The sequence below is a fragment of the Fukomys damarensis genome, unplaced genomic scaffold (genome assembly GCF_012274545.1).
Source record: "Fukomys damarensis isolate Sample0158 unplaced genomic scaffold, DMR_v1.0_HiC HiC_scaffold_10, whole genome shotgun sequence".
Lineage (NCBI taxonomy): Eukaryota > Metazoa > Chordata > Mammalia > Rodentia > Bathyergidae > Fukomys > Fukomys damarensis.
Genome location: NW_022900922.1, coordinates 16768205 through 16788631, shown reverse-complemented (window position 1 = coordinate 16788631; position 20427 = coordinate 16768205). Strand labels below are relative to the sequence as shown.

The window sequence follows — 20427 nt, the reverse complement described above, 5'->3', positions numbered from 1 at the left end:
GATCTCTGAGTAGGTAACTAGGCAGAGATGAGAGGAGCGAAGCCAGATTGCAGCGTGGTAAGAAATGAACACTTATGAATGGAGGCAGCCAAGAATATAAGTCGGTAAATTCTGGAAGGGGGAAAAAGTGAAAAATGGGCAATGTTAAGAGCATCCTAACTTTTTTCAATAGAGAACGAAAAGGTACTATATACAGGAGAAATCTCAATAAAGGAAATGAAGCAATAGAAAGACCATGAAAAGGTCCCAAAGGCTATTGAAAACCATGTGTCTGAAGAAAAAATGAAATCTTTGGCATGTTAAAGGAGGCAGAACATTTACACCCAAAGACTGGGCAGAGATTTGTTTTGAAGTGGTCAGGAGAGCACTGACTGCCAGAGATTTTGGTGAAGCAGGCGAGCCAATTCAACAAGACTGGAGCCAAATGTGGATTCTACTGGAAAGTGAAAATTCAAAATTATTCCTTAATTTTGAGAGGTCAATCACTCACATAAATAACAGCTACTGAATTTTAGTAGAGCAGCAAATATTGTCAGTTCAAGCTATCAACCCTCCCTGCATGGTTTTTGTAACAGTGGAGGTTCCAAAAAGATCCAAGAATAAAAGCAAAATTCAACACAATATTCCTTCTTCCTGGCCTTAGCATCAAAAAAAATCCTGAAATTCTAGACTGTTCAATGGTTATCACCATCAGGATGTGTCACACGAGTACGTTTTATTCTAGTGCAAGTATAGAAGAAATACTAATTTCTTATAAGAGACCAAAAATGGGAGTTTTTCAGAACAAATGTTTATTTAAGAATTAAGGGAAAACATTAAAGCATAGGAATACATTAAGTACAATTTATCTCATTTGGTCTGAAATCTTGAAAAAGTTACTCTAACTACTTACCTGAGGTAGATTTAGGTTGGCACTGCTTCAAGGGAACCTCCATTCATCCCAGAAATTACCTTCTAGTTTTGGTTACAGGCTCCCCAGTGGTCCTCTCCAACCTCAGGTTACACTATATGGATAATATCAAACACCCCCCCCCATGGTTAAAGGCCCTCAGACCTGTTTCATATCCCCAAAGTTCTCTACTTGAGGGATGGTCCATCGTTAAAGACTAAAGACAATTACCAGTAAAATTAGTTGAAAAAAGCAAGTCATTGTCCTGTTAGTGATACCAACTTTGTCCCTTTCTCCATTATCTATGACTAGTAGCCAGAAGGACGAATTTTCAACACTGCCATGCCAGACACCCAATACTATTTCAGTGTTAAAACTGTCAAACTTATAGTAGTAACAGGCATGGTTTTTACCAGAGGGAAAAATACATCTTGGGCGTTTTATCATACTGGGCAACATTTCATGGTACAAGAGCTATTTATAAAATTAATGAAACATGTCAGATCAAATAAACTTATAAGACTCGTTTCCTGAATCAGATTTTTTATTATCAGCTATAGCCACTGGCCCTAAGATTATCATGCTCACCAACAAGCCATTAGGATCAAAGTTTACAGCCCTTTACAAGGTAAGTTGGCCAACTTCATGAACCCAAATGCCAGTATCCTCTGGAGTCTGGGAATCTAAGATAAATCAAACACAAAAATGAGAATTCTAACTAAAATATTTATTCACCAGTCCAGAGTCCCAAATACTGCAGGAATATGAAGTATTTGTATTAAATGTCTTTGAATCTGAGGGATAAAAAAAGAAAAAAAAAACCTGAAAAGTTGACTATTTATGCTTCCATGGATTATAGTATTTTTAAACAGTGTTAAAGACAAATCATAATTACCCTGTTAAATTGGAGATAACTGCTTATCTTTAAACTTCTGGTGAATTTGCCAAACCACTTTTCCTTTCTAGCGTTTAAAATCCTGTATTTCAAGCCAAAATATACCTTATATTGTGGTGACTGCAATCCTTTCCCTGGGATTAAAAGGTATTTTTCTCATTGGCAGAACTGAAATAAATTTTTAAAAAATGGATCATTACCAGGCTTGACTTTTCAAATATCAAGATAATGGAGTGAAAGGAACACCGACTTTGGAGTCAGGATACAGAAAATGAAGTCTGGCTCCTCTATTAGTAATAAACAACTGTGTCTTTTTTTACTTAGTGCCTACTCAGGTTTACACTTTTCTTTCAGTATTCCCCTAGCCATTTTGCTAGGAGCCAACTAAGACTTATCTATCACTGAGAGAGATGATAAATCAAGTAAAAAATATAGATACTAACACCATCATAACCATTATCCTGGAATTTGGATTTTGAGTTGAAATCTATAAATCTGAAATTCAAATACCAGTGACCACTGAGAAGATATTTTAGGGAAAAGAAAAATTTTGAGGGTATGCCTCAAATTGTGAACACAGTTGAAAGATTCACATTCTGCCTTTTTATGAAGTTGATCCCACTAAGGAACTGCTGGGAATGTTTTGACCTAAAATAAGTGCTTCCTAGCTTCTTACTTCCTTTCAAAGCAAGCAAATGACTGTCATGCTACCACAATACACTAGGCCCATTCTAGCCATGAGGCAAAATCAACATACTTCTCTCCACCAACAGTAATACATGCCACATCTTCTCTCAGGTATCAGTCCCTTCATTTATTGGATTTCTGAATATTAAAGTGAAATTAAAGCAATTAAGTGGTTTAGATAAAAGAAAAGCATCTTCACCTGAGTTACCCATCAGGTCTACTCTGACCTGCCCTACCTTCTCCTACAGGCAGCTTCTGGGATCTAGAAAACTATTTAACTCCATTTAAAGTTACCACTATCATATGGGTCAACTATGAGAACAGTTCTTCTCGTACATGTTTTATGTACACAGATGATTTATCCTCAATTAGCTCTCTCACTTGGCAGAATGGCTTCTTTGGGGCCCAATAAAAACAGAAGCTTTTAGCAAACTTTATTTTCAGACTCTAGGTATTTATGGGTTTTTCACTTATGTGAGTTCCCTCATGTACCCCAAGAGCTGATCACTGACAAGCTTTTCTTAAACATTTGTAGGGTCTTTCCTCAGACTAGTTTTTTTTTTTTTTTTGGGTATAAACCCAAGTAAGGCTCTCCAACTAATGTTTTTGCCACACTCGGGAGATATATACAATTTTCACCAGTATGGCTTCTAAGTCAGAGTTCTGTTAGAAGGTTTTTTTGTTTTTTGTTTTTCCCCACACTTGCTGGGGCTTCTCCCCAGGATGAAATTTTCTGATGTCCAATAAGATGTGTCTTGTTGACGCTGAAGGCATTTAAAAGTTGTTCTCTGGGGTGAATTCTCTTGTAGTGAGGAGGGCTGAAAGCTCTCAAACACACTGCACTGGAAGATTTCCTACCTGTATGAATCCTCTTGTGAGTAACCAAATTTGAGTTCACACTAAAGGTTTTCCAAAACTCAAGACATCTGCAGAATTTCTCTTTGAAGTGACTGATAAAGTGTTTTGTTAGGACAACTCTCTGGGTAATAAAGCATTTCTCACACTTCCTATAACTGCAGGATGTTTGGTCCCCACTGAAGTCTGAGCTCTGACCAGTCTGAGATTCACTTAATATTCATCTTAATGAGTTATATGACATGTAAATACACTTTTTATATTATAACATCACGTCTGGTCAAGACATATGTGAAGCCTCTAAGGCATGAGGATGGCTGAGCTCAAGACCCTTCTCACCCACATTACAGATATATGGTTTTTCACCAATATGTACTGTTGGATGTTGAAGAAGGGCAGAGGTCTGGTGGAAGTTTTTATCACATACACTGTATTTATAATGCAGGTCCTCTGTTTCAGTTCTCATTTTCTGTTGGGCAACAAAGTCCATACCCAGGAGGAAGCCACTCTCACATGTAGACCACTGATGTGGTTTCTCTTCCATGTGAATTCTTTGATGTACAATAAGGTCTGAGTTACAGTTGAAACTTTTCTCATATTCAAGGCATTTAAAAGTGTGAGTATGAGTGGCCTGGTGCCTTATGAGGTTGGCACTCCGCGTAAAACTTCTCATGCATTCCAAGCATTTATACGGCTTCTCACCTGTGTGGACTCTCTGGTGCACAATAAGATCTGATTTCTGGCCAAAGCATTTTTCACAGGCACCACATTTATAGGGCTTCTCCCCAGTATGAACTCTTTTATGTACAATGAAGGCTGATCGGTGTCGATAACTTTTCTCACACTTATTACATTTGTAGGGTCTTTCACCAGTGTGAGTTCTCTGGTGGCTAATGAGATCAGATTTCCCACTAAAAGCTTTTTCACACTCCAGACACTTAAATGGTTTCTCACCTGTGTGAGTTCTTCGGTGCCTTATGAGGTTTGTACTTCGACTAAAGCATTTATCACACTCACTACACAGATACGGTTTCTCGCCTGTATGGCTTCGCTGGTGGACAAGCAGATCAGAGCTCTGACCAAAATTCTTGCCACAAATGTCACATGTATAGAATTTTTTACCTGCATGTGTTCTCTGGTGTCCTGAAAGGGCTAAGTGGTGCCAAAAGCTCTTTTCACATTTGCTACATTTATATGGTTTCTCATAATTGTGAATCTTCTGGTGTGAAATAAGATCTGAGCTTTGGATGAAGGTTTTCTCACACATATCACATCTATAAGGTTTCTCCCCTATATGAGTTCTTTCACACATAATAAGAGCTAAGTTTTCACAGAAGTTTTGTTCACGTTCAAGGCACTGGTATATATGATTATCTATTTGAGTAATCTCATGCACATGAATAAAAATCTTTTTACCCTTCTGAGGGCATACATGATGTATTTTCTTTTTTTGAGTTCTCTGATTACATCTCTCTTCTGAAGTGTGCATTTTCTATGGCTCTCTCCTATGGGGTTTTCCAATGGTCTTTCTGACCCATCATTGCCTTTGTAGTCATTGTCTTGATGAGAATGTGGAAGACACATCTGTTTCAAGCCTTTCAGTCATACACAGTCCTCCTTCACAAGTTTCCAGCATTATATACATTAATTCCTTACTTCATATTTTCAAACCTATGAAACAAAGTAGAAATATTATTTATACTCTTATCTAAGAAGAGTCCTCAAAATTAAAATCTCTGCAGAAAATAAATTTTGTATGAGAGTACCTAAGTCTTCTAGGTTTTATGTGGGTTGAATATTACTTATCCAAAAGATGCTTGGGAAGAGAATTTAGATTTTGCAGTATTTCCACATAAATAATGGGATATCTTGAGGCTAGGACTCAAGTCTAAACACAAAATTCAGTTAGGTTTCATGTGTAGCTTACACATAAACTCTCAAGGTTTTTATACAATAGTTAAAATTTTACGCACAAGCCGGGGGTTTAGCTCAGTGGTTCCACTGCCTGCCTTACAAGCAGAGGGACCTGAGTTCGATGCCTTATATCAAAAAAGAAAAAGAAAAAAAAATTGTGCACAAAACGAGGCTTCGTTGTGTGGAATTTTAATGGCATCATGTTGAAACTCACAAAGTTACAGATTCTGCTTTCTGAATATTTGGATTAAGGATGTTTCATCTGTATTTAAGTTTCCTCTCTGCTAATATAAAAACAATTCGCAATACATATCAGAAACTCCAAGTAACAATTCCTTCTTTTATGAACGTGAGTAGCCTCAAAATTCGGCTCTTGTTTCACTTGCCCCAACTGAGAAATCAAGATAAGCTTAGTAATTAGTATGCCTGTTCAGAAAGAAAGCAAATCAAAGGGAACTATTTTCCAGGTCCTTCATATTTACTGTCTTCAGTAACCTTTTACTATGCTTGACTTTCTTTTCATACATGCAACATTACCATCCTTTGCCTTAGGAGTATAAGCTAATAACCTCACAACGTTTTTTAATTTTAGAGATTTTATTGCACTAAAGGAACAGCAGGACAGTTACACAATTTTCACTCTCATTCAACCCCCCTCCCAAAATGCCGCTGCCACCCCTGCCCCACAACACCAGGCAGGAGCCGCATTGCTAAGCTACATATCCCTGGCCCTCTCATTCAACTATGAAAATCTAAAATACTCGCAAATTCTTAAAATCCTTTACCACCAGATTAGAACAGTAAACTTAATACAAGTTTCTTAATCAGCAATTTTCTTACAAATAAAAAACATATTTAACATAGCTTTAAATGTATTCTTCACAATTAATTAGCATGTATTTTTTACATTTGGTTTTAGCCAAAAGAACAAGAAGTGATAATTACCATGTAGTTTTTAATATCATGTTCACTTATGCTTAAGAATTAAGCAAGTAGGGCCGGGGATTTAGCTCAGTGGTTCTGCTGCCTGCCTTGCAAGCACAAGGTCCCAAGTCTGATCCCCAGTACCCCGTCACAAAAAAAGAATGAAGCAAATATATTACTGTGATAGAGACATGGGAAATCTCTCATTCACGCACTATACAGGGATAATATTCAAGTAAAAGGGCAAAAACCCATTCTTTGTTTTTATAAATGTATCCAGATATTATCATCTACATGATAAATGAGGAAACCTATCCAGTTTCCTACAACTCAGATGTACATTTTAACTTAATCAGAAGCACCTGATTATCTACAGCTATAGTAAGATGGCATTTCAATAAACCAAAATAAGCCCTTCAGGTTCCTATAAACAAAAGCTTTCAATGGACTAAGGACAATCAGTAATTAATGTGCTAATTCAAAGGAATATGGTTCTTCCTTAAAGAGTGCAACATCAGAGGTAATTATTTTAAATTAATTTATATGTAATTCCAATTAAATTCTTTATCCAAGCAAAACGGTCTTTCCACAAGCAAAAACTGTGGAAACATTTAAAAAATGAGTTATTTTTTAAAGCAACTGATCAGATTCCATAGGTAACTCTTGGAAACAGAAACTTGCTGGACAGAATCCCTTCCTATGGTGGTTTCTGCATGAGCTTAACTGGACAATTCTTCTGTGCGTTGTTCTAAGAGCTCACCAAAACACAGATCTGGCCACACAGATAGTAAAAAAAAAAAAAATGCTAGTAGGTAAAAAGTTAATTTGCCCAGCATTCTGACAGTACACTAGCATGTCTGCATTCATGATGGCTGTAGGGTCACAGAGTCCTGGTCTGCTTATCACTAGGTCTACTCATGTACCTCCAAATACAATATACCAAGAGGGGCATATTGAGACCCCATGTAAGCTACTCTGCTGCACAAAAAAACATGACAGAGAAGGCAGCATGGATGAGATTCTAGGGAAGGACAAGAGGATTCAGGGTATTGCAATGGTCTACAGGATACTTGCAATCCATTTTCAGCTCATCAAATGCTATAATATGCCAGATGGCAAAGAAGATGAGTGTGGTGGTGAGCTGGAGAGCCAGCATATAAAAGACGACCACAAATATGAACACCATGGCTGGGGCGGAGTGGGTGCGAGCATAAAAAGCTAAGCTAATGATTTTTACTAAGAAAACAGAAGTAAAATAACAATAACACACAAATAAAAGAAACACCTTCCGCATGCTCCCACCACCTCCTCAACCAATTTCTTTCACATGTGGTCAAGCACTACATCTCTTAACCATGGATGGCAAACTGCCTTTGCTCAATCTAAAGGCATCCTTCCCATCTGCGTACTGGATTCCACCCCCTTCTTCACAAGGACACCACTACAGCAATTCTACCCTTCCTCTCTGCCATTATGCATTTACTCCTTTACACTGGATCATTCTATTTAGCAAACTGATTATCTCTCTTCTAAAAAACAACATCTTTCTTCTAACCGACAAGAAAACGGGTCTCAATCGCCCAACCCTCAAATTAGAATTTCTCTTTACATTAAAGCTTCCCAAAAGAAATGAGTCTACTTACCATCTCCAACTCTTGTCTTTGAATGTATCTGGAATATTTTCCAATCAAACATTCACCCTCACCGTTCCATCAAAACTGCTCTCATTAGAAACTAAAGCCCCTAAAAAATCTGACACCCACTGTCACCACTGTGACTCATTTCCCTGTTTTTCTGCTACACATTTATAGTTGTTACTCTGTTTTTTGCCATTGTTCAAACAAGCCAGACCTGTTCCTCATTGTTTCTCTATGGCTGAAGGGCTTTTCCTCTAATCATCTTCAAGGTTCTCTCCTTCACCTTATATCTTTGCTCAAGGGTCACATTCTTTTGATGCCTTCTCTGGTTATCCTCTAAATTAAAATACACTTAAATCTAGCTGACCCACAATATGGATCCAGAATACACAGTATATCATCATCCCAACTGACCCAAAGAATGTAGATGTGCTATGCTATGCTAAATACAGTGACAATATCTCAGATTGCAAACATTCTATCATGTCTTTATAATTTTGAGCCAGGAGTGGTGCCGCACGCCTGTAATCCCAGCACTCAGGAGGCTGAGGCAGGAGGATTGCTGTGAGTTCGAGACCAGTCTGGGCTACACAGTGAATCCCAGGGCAGACTGAACTTCATAGTCTTTACTGCACACTATTACAAATGATATTTTTTGGTCCAAATGATAGCTTTCATGGTATTATAGAACCCTTTAGACTAAAAAACTATTTTTTTCTGCTCATTTGGTAATGAATATCATTGCATACAATAAGTATAAAAACTTGACCCATCAAATGAATCCTTGTTAGCCAATATAATACCTTAAAAATTAGCATGTATCTGTCCCTCTAATATAAGTGGAAGAATATTTTTCTATGTATTTATCACCAAGATGCTGAGTCTGAGTTCATCTTGTTGACTGACATACCTGCTTTTGGGTTTTAAGGAACTGCCTACAATGGCAGGTACCCACAGAAAGCACAGCTTTAACTGTACCATGTGCATTTCAGGAAATGTTTATCAGAAAACTTGATAACAATATACAATGTATTAAGCCCCAAGAACATTCCTTGTCTGTCTTAATCAGCCCACAAAACTTTAAGTATCACAGAAAATATTCTTTTTCTTTTCTTCTATTAAACTGAGTTTACAGAGCTAAGTGCATAGGATTTGTTCTTGGTTACAGTGAGAGGAAGACAACAGGGGACCTATATACTGAGATACTAAGATTCTAGAGTAGCACTAGGTACACAGTTGGCACCTAATAAGCATATGGAATGCAAAAATGAATTGTCACTGAAATTCTATTTCTCTCAACTAGTAAAGAAAAAACAAACACTAAAATGCCACAGGGATGGGAGCTATTCTGATGAGATGTGTTCTCAAAGAGAAAAATTAAATTTCAAAAGACTGAAACAATCATATCTTACCCAGAATCTAGACAGAAGAAAAGCAGCATTCTTCTAATGGTCTTGAAAATCTGATTACTCAAGGCATTCTGTAAAACACAAGGACAACAAGAGGGCAAGAAGCCACAAATGAGAGGATTTAGCACTAGATTATTTACACACAAAGGACCTAACAATGAATAAATGACAGTTTTCTTAAAAAAAAAAAAAAAAGATGAGTTTTCTTAAGGTAATCCCTTTAATTCCATTCTGTAGAGAATAACCATGATCCCAAGTCAACCCTTATGACTTTTTAACAAGGATGTTAAAAAAGGTCAACATATGAACTAGAGAAAAATAATTAATTCAAAATCCCACTTACTCTGAAAAACTTAAAAGGCCCAGATTATTTCCACAAGGTAATTCTAACAAATCTACAGACCAAGTAAACCCAATCATTCAAAAATGTTCTCCAGAAAACCGAAATAGAGGAACAAGAATAACACTGATAACCAGTCCTGATGAAGACAGTACAGCAAAATTCACAGCTGAATATCACTATCAATGTAAAAAATATTGGGCTGGGGATTTAGCTCAGAGGTTCTGCCGCCTGCCTCGCAAGTGCAAGGACCAGAGTTCAATCCCCAGTAGCCAAAAAAAAAAAAAAAAAAAAAAAAAACCTCAGTGAAAAATACTAACAAAAATCTATAGCATATTGGGCTGGGGATTTGACTCAGTGGTTCTGCTGTCTGCTCTCAAGCACAAGGGCCAGAGTTAGATCCCTGGTACCAGAAAAAAAAAATCTATAGCATATCAAGACATATCAAGAACATAATACACCATGACAAAGTGGGAATTATTCAAGGACTGCAAGTTCGGTTCACTATGTGGACCCCCTCACTAGTAGGAAACTCATTACTATAATACACCACATTCATAAATCTATAGAGAAAAACCATATCTACCTCCATGAGTACTGCAAGAGTTCACAACTACAATCTACATCTATCCCCAAACAACTCATGGGCACTGCCTTTTAACATGATACAATTTGTATTGTATTTCTTATGCTAAAACCAGCACCTTATGTGAGAAAATCTACAGTCATTTCCACTAAGAGGAACAAGGCAAGGAGGTCACTACCTCCTCTTTTATTAAACATTGACTTTGAAATATTAATGTAATTAGAAGAAAAACCAATTAGGGCTGTAATAATTGAAAAGTAGCAAGAAAATTCTCTACCTTAAGATAACATGCTATTATATAACTAGGAAACTCTAGAGTGAACTAATACTAAAACTGACTCAAACAATATCGAAAAAGAAAAGAGAGGGATTCATGCTAGCTAACTTCAAGACTTACTGTAAAGCTACAGTAATCAAGACAGTGTGGTATTGAGAGATACACAGCTGAATGGAAGAGAATAGAGAGCTCAAAAATATACCCACGTAAGTATAATTAGCTGATCTTTAACAAAGAAGCCAAAAAAATCACAATAAAATTGCACAGGGATAAAGGGTATTACTACCATATGATGTAATTAATTTATACAGTGTAAAAATATATACAGTGAATTCTTTACTTAAAAGAATAACATGGCGTTAACAGAGGCTAAGGGGTAAGAGGCTGGCTCACTGTTGGTTAATTTCAATTAGTCAAGAATAAGTTAAAAAGGTCTAGTATACCTCATGATGATTAATAGTTAATAACAATAAATATACTGTTATTCAAATATTTTTAAGTGAGTAATTTTTTTTAATTTTATTGAGTTTATTGGTACATTTTAGGGATACAGTACAGTTACATTCATTGTTGGGATAATGTACCTCTACATGGCAAGTCTTGATTCTCATTTTTTCCCCTTACCTCTGCCCTCCCTTCACCCCCTCCTCCCCTCCCCATCTACAAACACTTTATTTTCATCTTTTCATTCTCTCACATTTTTTTCTTTTCCCTTTTTGTTCTTCCCCTACGCATCACACCTTCCCTACACCTTTAGCTCCTTTCTTCAAATTTCTAAATGTCAGTAATCTTATTAGAATCTTATGCATTGTTGCAGAATTAAGTGAGCAAATTTTAAGTGTTCTAGGGCCCGGGGATTTAGCTCAGTCATTCCATGGCCTGCCTTGCAAGTGCAAGATCCCAAGTTCAATACCCAGTACCAAAAAAAGAAAATTTTAAGTGTTCTCATCATAAAAAAAGATATGGGAAATAATACATATGTTAAATACCTTAATTTAACCATTCCATTATGTATATATAATCTATAATCTATACCAAGCATGTATACCATGAACACAAAATTTACTTCTCAATTAACTAAACTTTAGAAACTGATTATAGAGCTAAATGTAAAACAAAAAATTATAAAATTCCTATTCTATTGGAGAAACTATTGATGACTCTGAGCAAAGCAATGACTTTTTAAGATACAAGATCAAAGGCCCAAACCATAGAAGAAAACTGTTAAATTAGACTTCATTAAAATTAAAAACTTCTGTGGTGGGGATTTAGCTCAGTAGTGCTGCCACCTGCCTCAAAAGAGCAAGGTCCTGAGTTTAATTCTCAGTACAATAAATAAATAAATAAAACTTCTGCTCTGCAAAAGACATTAAGAAAATGTAAAGATAGGCCACTGTCCAGAAGAAAACATTTGCATAAAACATATCTGATAAAGGACTATTCACATATATAAAATATCACAAATATATTACATGCATACAAACTCTTAAAACTGAATTAAAAAATTGAATTTAAAAAGGGCATCAATCCCCAGTACCAAAAAACCAAACCAAACCAAAACAAAACAAAAAAGGGCAACAGACGTGCAAAACACTTCATTAAAAAACATATACAGCCGGGCATGGTGGCGCACACCTTTAATCCCAGCACTCGGGAGGCTGAGACAGGAGGATTGCTATGAGTTTGAGACCAGCCTGGGCTACATAGTGAGTTCCAGGTCAGTCTCAGTCTCAACTACATAGTGAGACCCTGTCTCAAAAAAAAAAAAAAAAGAACATATACAGATGGGCCAGGGATTTAGCTGGGCTGGGGTGTATCTCAGTGGCACTGTGTCTGCCTTGTAAAGTTGATCCGAGGTACAGAAAAAAAAAGAGCATCTACAGATGACTTGTAAGCATATGAAAATGTGTTCAACATCATTATTAGGGAATTTTAAAGTAAAATGAGATAATAGTACATGTTCGCAGGAATAGTCAAAATCACAACACTGGCAACAGCAAATGTAGGTGAGGCTGTAATACAACAGTTCTCATACAGTGCTGACAGGACTGAAGAATGGTAAAAACTTTGGAAGACATTTGACAGTTTCTTCAAAAACTAAACATGCTTTTTTTATACTACGTGTATTTATCCAAATGGTTTAAAAATTCATGTCCACATATATGTTTGTGTCCGTATAAACCTGCACACAAATGTTTGTAGCAGATTTAGTCATAACTGCTAAAACATAGAAGCCACCAAGATGTGTTCAGTAGGTGATGGATTATGTAGAGTGTGGTACATGTACACAAGACAATACTGTTGAATGCTAAAAAGGAAAGGAGCTACTAAGTCAATGAAAGACATCAAGAAACCTTAAATGGAAATAACTGAGTGAAAAAAGCCAATCTAGAAAAACTACATACATTACTATACAACTCCAACTATATGATTCCAAAATTATTTTATGACATTCTGGAAAAAGCAAATGTAGGGAATCAGTAAATATGTTCAATGGCTGCCAAGACTAGTGAGGAAGGAGGATAAACAAATGAAGCACAGAATCTGTAACATATGCAACCTAAAAAGTAAATCTTAATGTAATTATGGATTCTGAGTAATAATGATATGTCAAGAGATTCACTGACTGTAACAAATGCACCACTCTGGTGTGGGATGTTGAAAGTAGAGGACACTGTGCCATTGCTGAAAGGCAAAGGGTCATATGGGAACTCTGTATTCTTTGCTTAATTTTGCTGTGCTTCTTTAAGTGCTCTAAAAATAAAGACTATTTTAAAAATGAGATCAGGGCTCAGGATTTAGCTCAGTGGCATCGCACCTGCCTCACAAGCCCAAGAACCTCAGTTTGATCCCTACTACCAAAAAAAAAGATCATCAAACGCAGCACATGAAATACCATTTTTTAAAAATTGACATACATTAAAGGATGTAACAATATATTTTGTTGTCAAGACTATAGGAAAACAGACTACAATATTCATGTTGCTGGAAGGAATGCAAATTGGTATGACTTCCTTGTCCCTCTGGAAGGGAGCGTACTGTACCACACAGCAAAACATACACTTATACTGGACCCAGCAGTCTCATTTCTAGACAGTGACTCTGAAGATACTTCTCCAATGTTATAAAAATACACAGGCCAGGCGTGGTGGCGCACGCCTGTAATCCCAGAACTCGGGAGGCTGAGGCAGGAGGATCGCTGTGAATTCGAGACCAGCCTGGGCTACATAGTGAGTTCCAGGTCAGTCTCAACTACCTAGTGAGACCTTGTCTCAAAAAAACAAACAAACAAACAAAAACAAAAAATACATGCGTAAAGTTATTTATTATAGCAGTGTTTTCTAACTGGAAAATATTTAAAATAATTTCAGTGTCTTTATGTTGACAAGTGGTTAAATAAGCAATAGCACAGCCATAATATAAATGAGAATGAGGAAAATTTTTATGAACTAATATAGAGTAATTCTAGGACAAGCTGTTTTTAAAAAGCTGTATTTTACATAAGAAAGTAGAAATTAAAAATGGTACGACTATCTATTTGGCCACAAAGAAATGAAGAGAAGATAGACAAACTAGTAAGTCTGATTATCACCACAAAGCAGATGAAAATGGGATCAAAAGACAAAAACAGAATTGATATAAAAGAGTGGAGGAAAAACTCCCACTTCTTTGAGAATACATTTTTGTATAATACAAATTTCTACTTTTAGAGCTGTTACATTTTACATATTTAATAAATACAGACAAAATGGGAGCAATTATAAAGTACAATCCAAACAAAACCAAGTTCATGATTTAAATGTGTAACACTACCACTCACTAGAGGAAAAACAACAGAACTGTTTAACACAGTATTGAGACTATATAAACTTCAAGATAAAAACAACTATAATGATTAAGCTATGAATAGGATTTTGACTTTTTTCTCCACCTTTATTGGCAACTGATAAACTTGCTGACTTGTATTTACAATCTTCCTGCCTCAGCCTCCCAGGTGCAGTCACCATACCCACCATTTCCCCCTCATTGGTGGTAAGGGTGCACCTTAGAATTGAACAAATAAGTACATGTGCTATGGATAATGGCACCTAGATTTCCCACTATCAGGCAAATCACAAATTCAGAAAAGAAAAAGGTTAGAATGATTCTATATTGTTTAACTGGAATTGAAATAGAAGAATGAGGTCAGGATTTAAAGCATATACAGAGAGAAAAATAGAAGTGTGTGTGGTGTGTGTGTGTGTGTGTGTGTGTGTGTGTATTTTCCTAGTAACATTTGCTGAGAAGTCACAGAAATGAAAACTGTACTAATGAGGATACTAGGCACTCAGATTTTGGGTGTTAAGTACCATTCTCTATTGAGAGGAATTCGAATTTGTTAGAGAAAAGGCTGATTACAGGGTTTGGAAACAAGATGTGCCTGAAATATCTTGTTGTGTAGAAAGTAAAGAAGAGCTCAAAAGTGGACACAGTATGCTAAAATGAACCTGGAATTGGTTGGAGTTGCCACTGTACAAATCTGGAACAAAGAGATCAAAGTAAACCATAGTAATAAAATATGAACATCATAAGAATCCATGACTCTGTAATCATTAGAGAATGGGTAAAAGAAAAGAGACAATTTCTTACATTAAAAAAGCCAATAATTAATTAAATGTGAAATGCTGGAATTAAAAAAATCACCATGCCCAATGGAAAAAATAATTAGGCAAAAACCTAGCTAGTAAAAAGTTTTATGATCATCAAGACAGATATTTCCAGTAGATATTTAATGATTACAAAGATTAAAAACAAGATCACAGTTAACATGTCACCAGCACTGAGACAAAGCAACATCACGTGCCTTCTCATATGAAGCAGAGGACATCACATCACTCTGGGTTCTCTGCCAAAACACATAACCATTTAAAATCAGGTTTATAAGGAAATAGCAGGAAAACCCAAAATGAGGAAAATGCTACCAAATGGGCTGAATTTTTCAAAAACAAGGTACTAAAAGACAATACCTGAAAATATATTCCTCTGCAAAAAGAACACTATTAATTTGATAAAATGCTGGACTACAAAACTCCTCCTACCCCCCTTTGCTACTAAAACACATAAGTGGAACAACTGGCTAAATTTGAATAGTGTCTATAGATTACAGTACTTTTTGAATGTTTGTTTCTTGATGCTGAATATTGTGCTAACAATTTAAGAGAATATTCTTCTTTTTAAGAAATATGCAATTGAGTATTTTGGACAGGCTTTTTCAATTAGTTCTCTGGGGAGAATTAAGCACTGAATTAAGAAAATGTATTTTAAAACTACTTTTTCAATTCTCCCAAAAATGAGAGGCACCTAATAACACTGCACAAGTATAGAAGCTATGTAATTCATTATACACTTTAGGAATTAATTTTCTCATAGTTTAAGACAAAAAAAAAAGACATTATGTCTAAAACTTGTTTTCAAATGGTAAAACAATACATGACCATGTGTATACAGAAACAAATAGTAAAATATTAGCATGTAGAGAATACAGACATTTTTTGCATTCTCCTAACAATTTTTTTTTTTTGGTACCAAGGATGGAACTCAGGCCCTTGTGCTTGCGAAGCAAGCAGTGGAACCAGAGTCAAATCCCCAGCCCTCTCTTACAAATTTTTAAAGTCTGAAATTATTTCAAAATTAAGTTATTTTATCTTAGATTTTAAGAAACATAGTGGCTGAAGATTATTATATTTTGGTAGATAAAACAAGCTTAATTTAAGCTCTGGAATCAGATTTTTGGTTCAAATTTCCATTGTATACCTTTGTAGCTATGAGAACTTCGCTAAGTCACTTACTTTCCTTCAATTTCAACCTCTCCTGTGATTAACACAGGTAAAATATATCTCCAAGGGACTTGCTGTGAGAACAGGAACACTACGGGTTAAGGCCCAAGTTCAACACCTGGGTCTCAGAAGATGCTCAATAAATGACAGGTTCTATTTTTTTCTACTTTCACATGCACAAAACTATTAACATTTGTTGAACTCATCCTCTTGACTCTTGTGCCAAGTCTGTTTGTAACCTATTTAAAATGATTAAGACAATGCAGCCAGTTAACAATGCCAAAACTAGAAAAATATATGGAGAAATGTCAAAGAGGAGAATTCCAATTCAAAAATCACAAGATAAGATATGCAGGCACACATATAAAGCAGTAGCTCAAGATGGTGGATTTATGGGAATTTTGTCTCTTAAAATATGTATTACTGTTAACCTTAAAAGTAGAGTACAGAAGAAATAAAGCATTCTGAGTTTGTTCATGACTTGGAAAATCAATCAGATTATTCCGTAAAGTTATCAGTACAAGCTATCATAATTGCTCTAAACAACCAAAAAAAGTATGGTGCACCAAAAAGGAAAAATTTTTTTAATTGAGAAAAATCATCTTCTTAAACCTTTTAGATGTCAGCATTTACAAAATAAAATATAGTCTGGTTGTGAAACCTCAAAGTAGACCACAACACTTCCTGAGTTTAAAATATTCTGTTTCCTATCACACTCAGAGGTAAAATCCAACGTTTTTACTGCCCTATATAATGTGGTACTTTGCACACCTTCAGCCTCAAAGGCTACCTCAGAGCTTTTACACTTGTTCTTTTACACTTCTGTCTATGTCTCTCTTCCAAACAGCTTGCTTCTTGATTGTCTCTATCTCAAAATTACTTCCTCAAAAAGGATAATCCTACCTTATCAAAGATAATTCACATCCCCTTATCTCTATTTCTCTCCACAGCACTTATCTCTACCCAAGTTTGTGGTATATAATGCTCACTGTACAGGCCCTAGGCCAGGAATTACCTTGTTTATTTTCCATTGATTATAGCAATTCTTTCATTTAATCCTCCCAACAAACCTGTAAAATAGGTATTAATATCAAATATTTGCATCTTACAGATAAAAAAAAAAATCTGATATTCATAGCAGTTAATCACTCCAGAACTCACAGCTGGGTAAGTATGACAGCCAGAGTTTACTATCCATCTTCTGACTCTAGAGCCTGCATAAGCATTGGGCATACTGCCTTCTTTGTGTAGGCAATCAATCAAGAAGCAATTATTGCTAGCCTAGTGTGAATAGGCAAGCATGCTGGAATGGAATAGAAAACATTTAAATTGGTAGAACAGGGCCCCTAGTAATCTGCCATTTTAGTGACTAAGGAAAGGCTGTTACTTTTTGCTATGTATCATCTCCCACTCTTTCCTGTCCTGCTCCTTTCCAAATTCATATTTGTACAGAAATACAGAGTCTAGTGTGTCACTTACCGGAACACAAAAGACTTGACTGGGTTCTTTTTTGGCTCCAAAAGAGCTCTGGTCCAGAACTAGTCACAATACTTAATTCTTCCCTCTCCTAGGGAGAAAAAAAAAAAAAAATCAACAATTCAGATGACTTTGTGAGATTTATAATTTTTTTAAGAGTTTGCCATTTAAATATTGGTCCTATTAACTCCAGTCTGGTCAGCACCCTTCAACCAAATCTTATCTCTTATCGTTGTTTACATCCTTTCTCTTGCAAGAACTGTCACAAAGTTCCTTCCTGACCTGCTCTACACAAAATATCAAAAATCCTTCCGGCTAATGACGAACTTTAATTTCCTAACAGAGCCCTAGCCTTGTCTTGGTTATTTGAATTTTTCTTCTGCTAATTTTGTTTGTATTGTCCCAATTTGCGGGCCAAAAATTTATTTTTCCAACACTACAAACCTCTAAGGTGTTCCATATAATACGAACTTACACATCACATATATTTCAGCCTTCTAAAGGAAATGGCTATGAAATGGTTAAAGCAATCAAATTCTGCAAACAGATCGAACTGCAATATAACTAATCTCTATAGTGAAGACTGGGAAAGGATTTATTAACTGTCCTTGGTTTTCCCATAAGTTTTCATATGGCATATAAAAGCTATGTATGGCTTAGACAAGTGTTTATTATCATCTCCAGAAACTACCCTACTAAAAGGGTCTTCAACTTTTCATCGACTGCTGCACAGTCCTGGGTCCTCAGCGTGGAGGGGCCGGCTGCTTCCCTCGACTCCCTTCCCTTCACCCCACTCCCCTACCCGGCCCGCCGCGCTCACCCGGCAGCCACGGAGCCGCCCCTCGGCCTGCGGGCGGCACTTCCGGTTACTCGCGGACACTTGGATCCGGGCTTCCCGGCGGCCGCAGATTCCGCAGCAAAGGGCCAGAAGGCCTAGTTTCAGAGGGGAAGGAAAGCAAGTCTGGGAGGCCGATGAGAACTCAGAAATTCCTTTAACGCTATTCGGCGAAGGCCAAGCCGTACTCTCAAGGCCGAGGAGCTAGAGTCCTAGACTCCTTTCAGTCCAGCTGGGAAGCCGCCGCGTAGCTCCACCCCCGTGGACCACGTGACCGCTATACCGGCTACGAGGAGCTACACCCCCAGCCTCTGGACCAATGGGGACTGAGCCTCCGGGAAGGGGCGGGACATGGGGCGCATGCGCCCTGGGCCTTCTGCTCTTTCTGAGGGGTCGTCACTAGTCCCTTGTGGCGCGGACGATGGGAAGGAGGCCTTCGCCTTGCCGGATCTCGGACTAATCAATACGGATGGCTCCGTAGTTTGTATTGCCGTCTCCGACATCTGTGCTCGTTCCTCACGCTATTAAAACAGGACTCCAGTCCAAGAGTAGCGTCATATAGATGCTGCAGACTTGGAGAAAACACCCCAGGAGGTGTGGAAGCGATAGAGGATTCCAAGGCCCCGCGGAAGCGCTCGCCAGCGAGCTACCTGGAGCGCTTTGAAAGGGGAGTAGTGGTGACCTCGTGTGGCGGAAAAAACAGCACGGGAGGAGGATTGGAGGGTCCCGGTTCTTCTCTGATTGTGTTTCTAGGCTGGAGTCAATCGAGAGTAATCGCTGATGTGTGGGCTGAAGCAGAGCTGAGATTTCCTAGAGAGCAAACAGTATACGTTCTCCCTGCTCAATTCCTTAAAAAAAAAAAAAAGTTTTTAAAGCCCCAGACATCGTCGGGCATGTTGGTGCATGCCAGTAAGCCCAGCGCTTGGGAGGTTGAGGCAAGAGGACCTCTATGAGTTTGAGGCCAGCCTGAACTGCATAGAGAGACTGTCTCAAAAAGGAAGGATTAAAACAAAAAAATGCCGCCAGACCATCAAAAGGGAATTTATCCTTTATCAAATATAGACAACCGCAGTGTGGCCCAGGATTTAGACTGAGACCCACCACTTGAGGTTAGGGACTAGGTAGGTTAAAGATTAATCACCATGTTCCCACCTTTTGGAATTCTGCAGAGGAGCTGCAGCTTATTTATTTTCAATCTTGTTTTATACGAAAACTCCTAAGTGGGGTGAAAATACGTCACTTGGCCATCTTGCTATTTAAATAATAACTGAAACACTTCAAATCTCTTCACCTGAATTGTCTCATTTAGCCATGACACAAATGGCATTCGATGTATGTTGCTGTCTTAGGAGGGCTCTGGGATTCACAAAGTTTGACTTGCCAAGATTACATGTTTAGAAATTGATGATACTGAATTGTGAACTGTCTGGTACCAGATCTGTTGCTTGCAGCCACTGTACTTGTGTCTGCCTCAGTAGTGGAATGTGTTGCGGGAAAGTATTGGAATAAAAATTAAGCAAACTGGGTTCCAATCCTGCTTTACTTAGAAGATCTAGATAATTGTTGAACTCTTCAGCCTTTTGTTTCATGAGACACTAGCCTAAAGTACTAATTATGTGTATTCACTTGACATTTATTGAGAACCTCTAATTCACTTGACACTGACTGTGCTGGATATTAGGGATTTAAAGGCAAGTAAAACTCAGTCCCATTCCTTATAGTCTAGTATAGAAACCAGAGACATCAGAAGTAGTATGGTAAAGGTAGAAGTTGCTTAAGCTAGTCTGGGAGCGGGGAGATGGGGCATTTAGTTAAGACTTTGAAAAAAAAAGTAAGCAAAGACTACTAATCACAGGGGAATCTGATCTATGGTAGTTATGTACTCTC

General features: G+C 37.3%; 1 protein-coding gene and 1 pseudogene across 2 annotated transcripts; both read right to left on the bottom strand.

Moving 5' to 3' along the window:
- Positions 1 to 3145: 3145 nt before the first annotated feature.
- On the bottom strand, positions 3146 to 18796 carry Znf322 (zinc finger protein 322). Of its 2 annotated transcripts, XM_010623029.3 has the most exons (4): positions 18526 to 18796; positions 17709 to 17796; positions 9214 to 9281; positions 3146 to 4997 (listed from the first exon to the last, which is right to left on the bottom strand). In XM_010623029.3, exon 4 carries the CDS (start codon positions 4813 to 4815, stop codon positions 3607 to 3609), a length of 1209 nt encoding a protein of 402 aa, XP_010621331.3. In that variant the 5' UTR covers positions 4816 to 4997; positions 9214 to 9281; positions 17709 to 17796; positions 18526 to 18796; the 3' UTR covers positions 3146 to 3606. The 2 variants fall into 2 exon arrangements, with proteins under 2 accessions (XP_010621331.3, XP_033617758.1); XM_033761867.1 differs by lacking the exon at positions 17709 to 17796.
- Positions 6913 to 7822, bottom strand: LOC104861534 (annotated as a pseudogene).
- Positions 18797 to 20427: the final 1631 nt, after the last annotated feature.